This window comes from Zosterops lateralis, assembly GCF_965231275.1.
Source record: "Zosterops lateralis genome assembly, chromosome: 15".
Lineage (NCBI taxonomy): Eukaryota > Metazoa > Chordata > Aves > Passeriformes > Zosteropidae > Zosterops > Zosterops lateralis.
Genome location: NC_139775.1, coordinates 547,285 through 560,613, shown reverse-complemented (window position 1 = coordinate 560,613; position 13,329 = coordinate 547,285). Strand labels below are relative to the sequence as shown.

At 43.3% G+C, this 13,329-nt stretch overlaps 1 protein-coding gene across 1 annotated transcript; it reads left to right on the top strand.

Moving 5' to 3' along the window:
- Positions 1–1,114: 1,114 nt before the first annotated feature.
- On the top strand, positions 1,115–9,195 carry TEKT4 (tektin 4; the record flags this gene model as incomplete). The annotated part of the gene is made up of 6 exons (XM_083872281.1): positions 1,115–1,633; positions 3,139–3,209; positions 5,173–5,316; positions 6,414–6,636; positions 8,218–8,372; positions 8,976–9,195. 6 exons carry the CDS (start codon positions 1,115–1,117, stop codon positions 9,193–9,195), a joined length of 1,332 nt encoding a protein of 443 aa, XP_083728407.1.
- Positions 9,196–13,329: the final 4,134 nt, after the last annotated feature.

Here is a 13,329-nt window from a genome sequence, read left to right as displayed (position 1 = left end):
AAACCGTGAGTTGTGGCATTAACAACACGTTGCCGCCATGCAAACTGGATTATTCCAAAAGCTAATTCAGAGCAAACAGGATTGGAGGCTGGAATTCTCCCAGCACTGTTGTAATCCAGCAGGGATATCCATAATCCTTCCCAAAATTGCCCCCGAAGCTCTGAGGTGCTGGGAGAAGCAGGAATCTGAGCAATAATTCCCTCCAAATCCTGCTCATTCCTGGTTTTCCAGAATGGGAATGATTCCCCAAGCTCTTCAGGAATGCTGTGGGGTGTGGAGGTGCTTTTAAAATCCATTTTAAAATGGAGCATGAGATTCTCAGTGGAACTCCAGGAATTCAGCTGGGCTCATCCCAAAGTTCTGCCAGCTGGAAAAAGCAGCTTTCCCAAGCCAGAGTATTCCACAAATCTCATCAAGATCCACATGTCCTGCAGGAGATCCAAACCAGGATTCCTTTTCCTTTCCCCCTTTTCTTTTCCCATTTCCCCTGTTTTTTCCCCCTTCTCCCTCTCTTTCTTCTCCCCCCTTTTGCTTCCCCTTTTGTTTCTCCTTTCCCTCTTTCTTTTCCCTTTTCCCTGACAGGACCAGCATCACAAGAGATGCCAAAACAACGACTATTTGGGAATAAAAGCAGAACAAGGAGCAAAAATATGTTCAACTGAGCGGCCTAAAACTAGCGGGGGCCCTCTGGCCTCCAGGGGAAACAAGAGGGGCTGGAACTGGGATGAAATCCCGAGACCCCTGAGCCTCCTTTTTTTTCCAGGCTGAACAACCCCAGCTCCCTCAGCCGTTGTTCAAAAGCTTTGTGCTCCAAGCCTTCCATTTCGTTGTCCTCCTCTGTGCACTTTAAAGCAGCTCAATATCCTTCCTACGCCTCCATGAGGGCGGCCCCAGCCGCCATGACACCTCCCTCAGTCCCCTTCCCGCCTTTCCCTGTCACCACGGCAACGAGCCGCGTGGGGGCGGGCGCTAGCAGCGTATTCACCAATCAGTTCCGCTCTTGGGGCGGATCTGCTTTCTGATTGGTGCGCGCGGCCGTCCATCAAATGGCGGGCCCGCCTCGGTTGCTGTGGTGAGGGGAGGACGCCGGAGCGGGAGCGGCAGAGGCTCCGCCATGGCGCAGCCCGAGGAGCCGCAGCCGCCGATCGTTCCCTCCTGCCCGCTGCCCGCCAAAATCTGCGATGTGGTCCGCACCGAGAGGCCACGCTCCTGCTGCGGCATGGCCATGGCCGGCCTTCGCACCGCCAAGTACCAGCTGCCCGAGTGGCACCGCCGCAATGCGGGCGTCTACTACAAGGCGTTCACGGTGGGCGAGGAGGCGGAGCGCGGCCGCGCCGAGGCCAAGAACCTAGTCAAGCAGGCGGCCGCCAGCGCTCAGCGAGCCCAGCAGTACTCCAAGAACACCCTGGGCCAGCGGCTGCAGGACATCCAGTTCTGGAGATCGGAGCTGCAGAAGGAGATCATGGAGCTGGACGCCGAGACCAACCTGCTGGCGGCCCAGAAGCTGCGGCTGGAGCGGGCGCTGGACGCCACCGAGGTGCCCTACGCGGTGGTGATCGATAACCTGGAGTGCCGCGACCGCCGGCAGCCCCCGGACCTGGTGATCGATCAGGTGGAGAGGCAGCTGCTCAAGGTGAGCAGGAGCTGAGGCTGGTGACAGCCCCGGCACTGCTGCCCTGTTGGTGACAGAGCTGGAGTGAGGAGCGGCAGCGAGGAGGAGGTGAAATGAGGAAGTTTCTCTTGAGATTCGGGCTCTGGTGCCCCTTCCCGGACTCCCAGTGTCACTCCAGGGATTTTTCCTATGTTTAAAAAGGGTTTCAAGTCGCTTTTCCCATCACTTGGAACAGTGTGGCCGGAGGAGAGCAGGTCCCTCCCGCAGCCCTGACCCCAACAAAACCAGTCCAGAGTTTTCCTGCACCAACACAAAAATCCTATTCTGTCATAAATTCCTTCTCCACTCGCCCTGAAACCCTCTCCTCTCTGCAGGTTACTCTTTAAAACTCCACAATCCAAAAGTTCATGAACAGTAGGGTATTCCCTGGCTGTTCCCATACTCGAATTATCCAAATTTTGGCAGTTGCTGTCGTTAATTTCCCCTGAGTTTTGCCAAGGTGATGATCTGATCCTGTCACCAGAGATTCCTGTCAAATCCCAGTGTCATTCTTGTGCTGGATGTTACAAAAATCACATTTTCCAGGGTATTTTCTGTCCTGGGATTACATCTATTCCAATATCCCATAAATTAATTAATGATTATTCACCTGCAGCCTCCAGTCACAATCAGTTCATGATCAGCTCATTAAACCAGAGGATTAATATCCGAAAAATATGGATCAGACTGAAATGTTTGGGCAATGGCACCTGGTGGGGTTTTTGGGATTATCCTGGGAAGAACCAGGAATTGCTTGATCCCTGTGGATTCTTCCCAATTCAGGACATTCTAGGATTCCACACAGAGGGCATGATAGGAATATTTTGAATAGGAATTGTGTGTAATTTCTGATTTATAATCAATATCGAAGAGGTTTTTCCCATATAAACGGGGGAGAGTTGGTGTAGGACATTTCCATGTGGGAATTGTTACAAAATTCAGGGAATCAGGGAAATTTTTAAGTTGGAAAAGACTTTAAAGCTCATCATGTCCATCCTGATTAATCTGGTTCCAGGCATGGGGTTATTCCCTGATTTTTCCCTGTCTCAAAACCGAGCAAGGAATTCATTTATTCCATTTAACCTGATGGGATCACGGAATCCTGGAATGGTTTGGGATGGATGGGACCTTAAAAATCATCAATTCCCACCTCCCAGGTTTCTCCAAGTCCTGTCCAACCTGGCCTTGGACATTCCAGGGATGGAGCAGCCACAGTTTCTCTGCGAATCTGTGCCAGGGAAGAATCCCATCCATAATAGGATAACACCCAGACTAATCCACAGAATTCTCAGGTTTTAGAAGTATTCCAGGTTTTTCAGCCTCCACAGGTTTAGAGCTGAGTTCCCTCAGGATCTGGTGACTCCACAATTCCAAGTTTTACCAGAACCAAGAGTAGATAAAGATATTTAAGGATTTATCCCCAAATTGCTCCCTCAGGATTGTGTTTCCTGCTCTGGATCCACGGAATTCTCCCTGTTTTTCTTTAGGAAGCAGAACTGATCCGGGATATCCGGGATCTTCTGAAAAGAACCATCATCCAAGCCACCACCCAGATCAGGTAAAACAAATCCCAGGATTCTCCAGCCCAGTAATTCCTGGAATAAAGGTGGATAACAGATCTCAGCCAGGCCAGGCTTAAGAGCTGTGGGAATTCCATTTAAACTGGAAACCTCGGGATTTTCAGGTTTAAATTTTAGATTTTTAGATTCAGATTTCGATTTTCCTCCTTTCTAGAACCGTGTTGGGATTGTTTTCCAACACTAAATTCCAGTGCTATAAAAACATTCTCTGCATATCATCTTCTTGGGAATATCTTTGTATTATTAAAGGTATTTTTGGGATCAAAGAAGCTTCCCAAGAGGATTTATTTTTGGCAACAGATGTCAGTGTGACCTTTAAATCTGGAATTTCTGTGCCAGGCCCGGCGTTCCTTGCCATTCCAAAGGATTATTTGCTTGGAATTTCTAACAAAACATTTGGAAAGATGTTACTGTATCTTAAAATCCATTGATATAAAGAAATTAACTGCTGGAAACTTCATATTTTAGTTTGAAAAAAAATAATTTAATCTGCTCCTGTTCTACCTGATTAAAAAAAAATGTTTTTTAAAAAATGGCTGTAAATGCCAATTAATGTAAAGTACCTCTGTTATATTAATTAGAGCATTAGAGAAACATAATGAGTTTGATTTGGGGGTTTTAATTGTTTTAAGATCATTTTAGCCCATTTTAATCACATTTAGCTGCATTTATTCCCATTTTAATCCAAATTTAGCCCCATTTATTCCCATTTTAGCCCAGTTTTAGTCCCATTTAGTCCCATTTTAGCCCCATTTTAGTCTCATTTTCGTCCCGTTTTAGCCTCATGTAACCCTATTTTAATCCCATTTTAGTCCCATTTACTCCCTTTTTAACCCAATTTTTAACCCCATTTTAGTCTCTTCCCCCCCCCCATTTTTGTCCCATTTCACCCCATTTTAGTCCCATTTCAACCCCATTTAATTCCCATTTTCCAGGAGAATTCCCAATTCCTTGGCTGACAGTGACACCTGGTGTTATCAGCTGATAACAACCCACAAGCTTTTGTAGTCAGAATAATTATAATTACAATTAACTGAGCGAGGTCTAACTCTAACAACAAAGCCGCAATTTTAATCTGAACATCATTAAAGATTATCTAGTTCCATGGGCAGGGACCTTCCACAATCCCAGAGTGCTCTAAACTCAATCCTTGGGCACTTGCAGGGATCCAGGGCAGCCACAACTTCCCTGGGAATTCTGTTCCAGGGCCTCCCCACCCTCACACTGGAATTTTTTCCCAAAATCTCATCTCCATCAGGCAGCTTTTCCAGACACCCTACATTGGAATTTTCCCCAATATCCTTTTTCCATCAGGTTCCTCTTCCAAACACCCTCACACTGGATTTTTTTCCCAATATTCAATCTAAATCAGGCTCTGACACATATCCTTATATTGGAATTTTTTCTTGATATTCCATATCAATCAGGCTGCTTTTCCAGACAGTTCACACTGGAATTTTATCCTAATATCCCTTCTCTATCAGGCTCCTTTTCCACACATCTTCACACTGGAATTTTTCCTGATATTCCATCTCAATCAGGTTCCTCTTCCAGACATTTCACACTGGAATTTTTCCCAATATTCCATCTAAATCAGGATCCTCTTCCAAACACCCTACACTGGAATTTTCCCCAATATTCCATCTCAATGAGGCTGCTTTTCCAGACATCCAACACTGGAATTTTCCCCTGATATCCTATCTCCATCAGGCTCCTCTTTCACACACCCTCACACTGGAATTTTTTTCCTAATGTTCCATCTCCATCAGTCTCCTCTTTCAGGAGATGGTGGTGGGAGAGAGAATTTGGGATTTTCCATCCCATGGGGAATTTTGTGGTCTCGTTTGCCTGTGGAACACAAAGGGTGAAGCTGCCCTTCTCAGACAGGGATGGCTTGGGAATTCTCTTGCTTCCAGCTGAGCTGTGAACCCAATTTTCCAGGTCCAACCGGATCCAGAAGGAGAACTGCGAGCTGGACTGGTCGGACAAGGTGGAGACGTATCATATCGATGATAAATGTATCAGCTACTGCCCCGACAGCACCAACATCCAGTCCCACCCCAGCTCCGTCAAGTTTGAGGAGACGTGAGTAATTCCTGGGATAACAGCCCTGGAATGCTCAATCCCAGCTGGGATTGGGCGTGGGAAGAACTTTGAGGCAGCTCCATGGGTGGAAAGGCTGTGCTGGGTGTCCTACATGGAATATTTGGGTTGGAAGTTGCCGGAAGCTCAGCCAGATCCAATCCCAACATTTTCCACCATCCCAGGTTGCTCCAAACTCCATCCTTGGATTGTTCCAGGGATGGGGCAGTCACAGCTTCTCTGGGAATTCTATTCCCAATGTCCCATCCATCCCTCCCTCTCCATGTGAAGCCATTCCCTGTGTCCTGTCCCTCCATCCCTTGTCCCAAATCCCTTTCCAACTCTCCTGGAATCCTTTAGGCCCTGGAAGAGGCTCTGAGCTCTCCCTGGAGCTTTCCATTCTCCAGCCTGTCAAGATCCCAGGTTTTTTATTTCCAGCCTCTAAATCCTGGATATATTCCTGAGTTTATTTGCTGGGACTGAACTGGACAAAAAACATGTGAACGTTTTGAGCAGCTTTAGCTCAAGATGGAAGCACTTGGACTGATTTTATCTCAGGCTTCAGTTCCCTCTGAAACCACAAGAGTGAGAACTTATTAATTGGGGAATTTTAAAATTTATTTGAGAATTTTTATTGATTTATTAGAGGATTTTATTAATTTATTTGGGGATTTTTATTAATTTATTATAATATTTTTATGGATTTATTCGAGATTTTTTTATGGATTTGTTAGAAGATCTTTATTGATTTATTGGAGAATTTTTATTAATTTACTTGAAGATTTTAATTAATTTATTCAAGAATTTTTATGAATTTATTTGAGGATTTTTATTTATTTATTTGAGAATTATGTTGTTTTATTAGAAGATCTTTATTAATTTCTTAGAGAATTTTTATTGATTCATTTGAGGATTTTCATTAATTTATTTGAGGATTTTTATTGATTTATTTGAGGATTTTTATTGATTTTATAAAGGATTAATCCCATTCCTCCTGGGAAAATCTACACCACAAACAAGAGCCAACACCACTTTTCCATAGAAAACCCCATTTTTTTAAGACCAAAATCCCAATTTTCTCCCACTCCTTGTCCTCGCAGCGCCTCCACCCCCAAGTCCTGGGCTCAGTTCAGCCACGACAACATTTCCAGCGCGGAGCAGGAGAAACTGGCCTCGGTGCAGCTGCGGGCTTTGATCAACAGCATCATCCACGACGCCTCTGAGGACCTGCGCCTGCAGCGCGCTGCCGTCAGCGAGGCCTTCGACTGCCACCTGCGTGAGCTGGCCGAGGCCAAGCTGCGCCTGGAGCAGCACCTGCAGCAGGTCTGGGGGATCAGCCTGGGAAATGACACATTTAGATACCTTTTAGTCTCATTTTTGCCCCATTTTAGTCTGATTTTCCCCCAGTTTAGCCCCATGTAACCTCATTTTAGCCCCATTTTAATCTCATTTTTGACCCATTTTATAGCCATTTTGTAGCCATTTTATAGCCATTTTAGTCCCATTTTAGTATAATTTTTGCCCCATTTTATCCCCATGTAACCATATTTTAATACCATTTATTCCCATTTTAACCCATTTTTAACCCCATTTTAGTCTCATTTTCCCCCAATTTAGCCCCATTTAACCCCATTTTAGGCTCATTTTAAGCCCATTTTGGTCCCATTTTATAGTGATTTTAGCCCCATTTTAGTCTAATTTTTCCCCAATTTAGGTCCATGTAACCCTATTTTAATCCCATTTTTACCCTATTTTTGCCCCATGTAACCCCATTTAGCCCTGTTTTAAACCCATTTTAGTCTCATTTTAGTGTCATTTTTGCCCCATTTCAGCCCCATTTTAGTCTCATTTTAGCCCCATGTAACTCTATATTAATCCCTTTTTTGCCCAATTTTAGCCCTGTTTTAGTCTCATTTTTGCCCCATTTTAGCCCCATTTAACCCCATTTTAATCCTGGTTTTGCCCCATTTTATCCCCATTTTAGTCTCATTTTAGCCCCATGCAACCCTATTTTAATACCATTTATTCCAATTTTAGCCCTATTTTAGCCTCATTTTAGCACCATTTAGCCCTAATTTTAACCCCATTTTAGCCTCATTTTCCCCATTTTAACCCCATTTATTCCCATTTTAACCCTATTTTAACCCCATTTAACCCCATTTTAGTCCCATTTTTGCCCCATTTTAACCCAGTTGTAGTCTAATTTTCCCCCATTTTAGCCCCATGTAACCCTATTTTAATCTCATTTATTCCCATTTATGAGGAGAAAAATGTCAGGATTTCCTGTCTTTCCCATTTCCTTGAGAAATCCTGACATTTCCAAGCTGATCAGCAACACTCCTTCAAAATAAATCCATTTTTTTCCCTTGGATTTCCAGTTAAAATTTACAATTCAAAGCACTCCATGGAGGTGGGATGTGTTGTTATCCCACAGGAAACATGGAAAAGGTTTGGGATGTGGGAGAGGCTGAACATCTTCTGTTTTATTTAAACTAAAGCTGTGATTCTCAGTATAATAATTTTTAAAAAAAGGTCAAACCCACCTTAATTCTTGTATTTAATCTTAAATAAAATAAAATAAATTATCATCTAAAATGAAAATTATTGTTAGAATAGAAGACTGGTGGTGAAAACTTCACCGCTTCACAAAGATATTTTTGGGGATGATATTTATCATTATTTGTTTTTCCTTGGAATTTCCTCTGCAGATCCTGAAGGATCCACCTTAATTCTTATATTTAATCTTAAATAGAATGACATTAATTATCATCTAAAATGAAAATTATTCTTGTTAGAATAGAAGACTGGCGGCGAAAACTTTACCGCTTCCCTAAGAACAGACCTTTTTGGGGGTGATATTTTTTATTGTTTAAATTTTTGTTTTCCTTGGAATTTCCTCTGCAGATCCTGAAGGATATTGGGGAGGAGGAAGCCAACATTGCAAACCTGAAGAAAGCCATCAGGGACAAGGAGGCTTATCTGAAAGTGGCTCAAACCAGGCTCTACGACAGATCCTTCAGGCCCAACGTTGAGCTCTGCAGGGATGAGCCCCAGTTCAGGTATTAAACCAACCCCAATTTAGGCAATTAACCCAAACTTGGGTAATTAATCAATTCCCCAAAGGCTTCTGTTCCACCCCAAAGTGATTTAAGGCAATTTAAAAAAAATTTTTACCTCACAGCTTTTAATTTTTTGGCTCAAAGTCAGAAATAACTTCTTGATTCTGTTGATCCTTATTCCAAATCCAATCTTTTTGTGCAGTTTTTCTGAGGTCTTTTCTTGTTGAATTTTTGATTCCATAGTTGATCTTTATCCCAAATCCAATCTTGGACTTTTCTGAGGTCTTTTGCTGATGCATTTTTGATTCTGTAGTTGATCTCAGTCTCTAATCCAATCTTTCCTTGGATTTTTTCTGAAGTCTTTTCCTCATGAATTTTTAATTCTGTAGTTGATCTTTATCCTAAGTCCAATCTTTTCTTGGATTTCTCTGAGGTCTTTTCCTGGTGAATTTTTGACTCTGTAGTTGATCTTTATCCCAAATCCAGTCTTGGACTTTTCTGAGGTCTTTCCCTGATGAATTTTCCATTCTGTAGTTGACCTTTATCCCAATCTCTTGCATCACCATTCCTGATTTCTCGCGACTTTCACCCGCTCCCTTCCAGGTTGGTGAGCGAAGTGGAAGAACTCACGGTATTCCTGGAGGCCCTGAAGAGGAAACTGATGGAATCGGAGCAGAACCTGAAGAATTTGGAGGAGACCAGGATGAAGCTGGAGAAGGAAATCGCTGTCAAAGCCAACAGCATTTTTATTGACAGGCAGAAGTGCATGGGCTACCGTCTCCGCTACCCCGTGGACCTGGAGGTGGCCAGCTACAAACAGTGATTTCTGTATCCACCCTGCAAAACCTGGGGATAAAACACAATTCCTTCTTTTCTTTTGGGTCATTGGCAAGTGTGGAAAAAGAATTTGGGAGCTTTCGTATGAAGTAAATTGAGAAATTATGCATTAAAGTGTTGTGTTCGCTCAGTTTTCTTCTGCTTGGGTTAAAATGCTTTAAATCCTTTCCTTCTCCTCCTTTTCCTTCTCCTCCTTTTCCTTCTCCTCCTTTTCCTTCTCCTCCTTTTCCTTCTCCTCCTTTTCCTTCTCCTCCTTTTCCCCTTCCCTTCCTCCCCTTTCCCCTATAAAAGCCATAAAACCAGAGTTTAAACCAGCTTAAAATCAATTTATTCCATCTGAACCTATCTATAGCGTATGTGCCTATTTTGGGGGATTTCATACTAACAATTAAATAGGAGTTAATATTTATTAGGAATAAGAAGAAATAGGAGTGACTAATTATTAGGAATAATAATACCCAGGTGGAAATAAAATATTTACAGCTCAAAATGAGAGAAATGAAACTGAGGATCACCCACCCAGCAAGGAATTTAAGCTGCTCAGACATTATTTATAAAACCCCCAAATTTTCCACAAATTTTCCAGGTTTGATGCCAACCTGCCTTTTGGAAAACTGCTCCCAATCCATGGCAGCTGGTGGGATGAATCCAGGGATTTTTAACCTTCAAGGTGATTAATTTAATATATTTTTTGGGGTTTTTTTTAAGAAAAAAAAAGGAAATTTAAGCAGCTTGGTAATGCAATCCTGAATTTCCACATCAGCGCTGGGATATGGAATGGAGCTGGTGCTGTGTTCCAGCTTTTCCCTGGAAGCAAAGCCTGTGGATGAGCTGTTATCCATAATTTTATCCATAATTATCCTCATCAGCTCCCCCAGCAAATGCCATGGAGCCATTATTGGGCACTTGTGAAATATGTGACGTGTCCAAAAACTGGGAAAAATTACCAGACCAAAATTCCATAATTTCCTGTTTTACAGGGATTTTTTTAACCTTTCAAAAGCAGCTGCTCAAAGGCGGATGAAAAAATTCCTTAAAGGCAAAATTCCCACAAAAAAACCCCTCTGGCCAGGGACATTGGCAGAGCCTGTTGGTGGGGTGTGATATTGGAATTCCTGGGATTTTATGTTCCTTGAATTCAGGATTCTCCAGGAATTGCAATTCCTGCTAAAAGCCTCTCCCATTCTTTGGGAATGTCAATAAGGATTTGGGATCCAAGAGTTTGTGTTGTCCTTTGGGGTTTTTCGTGGATTTCTCCTCGTGATTCCAATTTGATGTTGGATCCTGAGGGAGAGATCATGGAATCAAGGAATGATTTGGGTTGGAAGAGACCTTAAAGCCCATCCACTTCCAACCCCAACACCTTCCACCATCCCAGGTTTTTCCAAACTCTGTCCAACCTTGAACATTCCAGGGATGGGGCAGCCAAAGCTTCTCTGGGAATTGCATCCCAGCCTGGAATTCCTTCCCAAAATCCCATCCAAATCTTCCTTCTTTTGGCTTAAACCCACTAAATAGATTTATAATATAGAATTATTGTGTTTTATAGGATTGTGACTGAAGGGAGACTCCTGGAGCAGCCTTTATCCCACTTTTCCCAGGATTAGTCCAAGCAGCAAAGTTTTGCTCCTGCCCTTCCCAACCAGCAACACTTGGAGAAAGGGAAACCTCAGCGTGGGAAACCTCAACCTTTAATCCATAAAAAGTGAAAAAGTGGGCTGGGAAAAAAAGAATCCAAACATCCTGATACATTTAAACAAATATTCCAACATGCTTATCCAATATCCTGACACATCTATCAAATATCCTGACATATTTATCAAACATCCCAACATTTATCAAATATCCCAACACATTTATCAAATATCCCAACATTTATCAAATATCCCAACACATTTATCAAATATCCCAACATTTATCAAATATCCCAACACATTTATCAAATATCCCAACATTTATCACCCTCTACTGATAAGAGAGTAGACGAGGAAAGTTGGGAAATTCTGGCTCCATTTTTCCATAAAATCCAAATGATTTGGGTTGGAAAGGACTTTGAAAATCAGCAGGATTCTGGTTTTTAGGAGTATTTCCTCTGCTAGGGTGGGGTTCATCTCATTCCCACCCTGCCAAGGGCAGGAAAATATTGGGAGAAGCTGGAAAAAGGATCCCAGTGCCCACCAGAGAGAATTCCCTTTCCGAGCCCCTTTCCCTTCCTTCCCAAACCATTTTCCCACTTGCTCCAGTTGTTTTCCCACTTTTCCCGCAGGGAGCAGCGGCCTCAATCCCCGTGATTCAATTCCTGGGGATAATTGGCCTGGAGGGAAAATGGAATGAAAAGCAGAGGAGGCAGAAATGAGATTATTTCCCAGGCTCCATTTAACTCGGAGCTCACGGATGTTCCCCAGGAACGGGCAGGTCCCATTTGTCAGTGGCGGAAATGTTTCATTCCTGGAAAAACAGAGCCAATTTGTCAGGTTATTGTCATTATTTTCAACTGGAGGGAGGGAGGCTGGGAGCTGGGATAATAAAAAACTCAGGAAAATCAACAAGGGACTGGACTGTAAAAGCTGCACAACCCCAGGGGTGAGGAGATTTGGGATGGGATGTGGGGTCAGGGCTCTCTGGCTTCTCTGCATCCCAAAGTTTGCATCCATGGGTCAAACTTTCCTTTCCTTTCCTTTCCTTTCCTTTCCTTTCCTTTCCTTTCCTTTCCTTTCCTTTCCTTTCCTTTCCTTTCCTTTCCTTTCCTTTCCTTTCCTTTCCTTTCCTTTCCTTTCCTTTCCTTTCCTTTCCTTTCCTTTCCTTTCCTTTCCTTTCCTTTCCTTTCCTTTCCTTTCCTTTCCTTTCCTTTCCTTTCCTTTCCCCTTTCCCCTTTCCCCTTTCCCCTTTCCCCTTTCCCCTTTCCCCTTTCCCCTTTCCCCTTTCCCCTTTCCCCTTTCCCCTTTCCCCTTTCCCCTTTCCCCTTTCCCCTTTCCCCTTTCCCCTTTCCCCTTTCCCCTTTCCCCTTAGCAGCTTTTCCCTGCTCTCACTCCATACTCAAATCTCAGGGAACATCTGCTGGGAGGGAGCGATTCCACAGGTGGAAAAAGGTGGGAATTAAATAAACACCAGGAGCTGGGAATAAATTAAACCTCATTTGGGATGATGTCCCACAGGGAATGAATAAAAATGGAATGGCAAAAATCCACCTGGGAGATAAACACGGTGTTCCTGTTGTGTTTTCCTGGTGGGATTTGCTGGAAGGAAAATGGGATCCTAAATCTGGGAAGTGCAGGGAACAGATTCTGCAGGAGCCTGAGGGATCCCAATTCCCTCCCCTGGGATTGGGAACTGAGGCATTCCCACATCCCAGGATGGAAAAAAAGAAAGGGACAAAGCGACTGGATTTTCTGTGATCATTTTAGGAAGGAATCAACTCAGAAACCAAACTTTTCCCTAATTTTATTAAAATGGGAGCTGGGAAATGGGAAGGGTTTGGAGTTTGCAGGAAGAGGAAAAGCGAAAGGAAATTCCACTCCCAAAATTCTCAAGCTGAGCCATAAATCCCCAATTTCCCAACTCTTTTTGGATCTCAGGGTTTGACAATGCCAGAGTCTCCTCTGGAATAAAATTCCAGCTGATTTTGTGCTCTGCAAGCTCAGCTGCTGCTCTGGAGAATTAAAGGAGCTTTCTTCTGAAAAGACAAAAAAATTCCTCTTGGAATTTTTTCAAGAGGATTCATTGGAGGCTGGAGCCACACCAGAGATTCATAATTCACGTCCTGAATTTCTCCTCTCTCCTTGTTCCCTGCCCATCCCAGCATTTTCTGGAGAAATCACAGGTCAATAAATTTATTTTTTCAACAGATTTTTTTTTTTCAAATTCCCAGAACAAACGGCAGGAAGGAGCTGCCAGCTTTTCCAAGGATTCCCACGCCGCCAGGGCAGGAATTTCTGGTGTTTTCTTTAAATATCTCCCTGTTTACAAGCTTTAGCAGATTTTTTCCAGCAGGTGGCAAAGGATTTATTCCCGGAATTTTCCTCACCCACATTCCTGCTTTGCCTTCCCCCTCCCAGAACCAGGAGAAATCTTGGAGCTGCAGCTTTGGAATCAAATATTTTCCAGGAAAAAAAATATAATC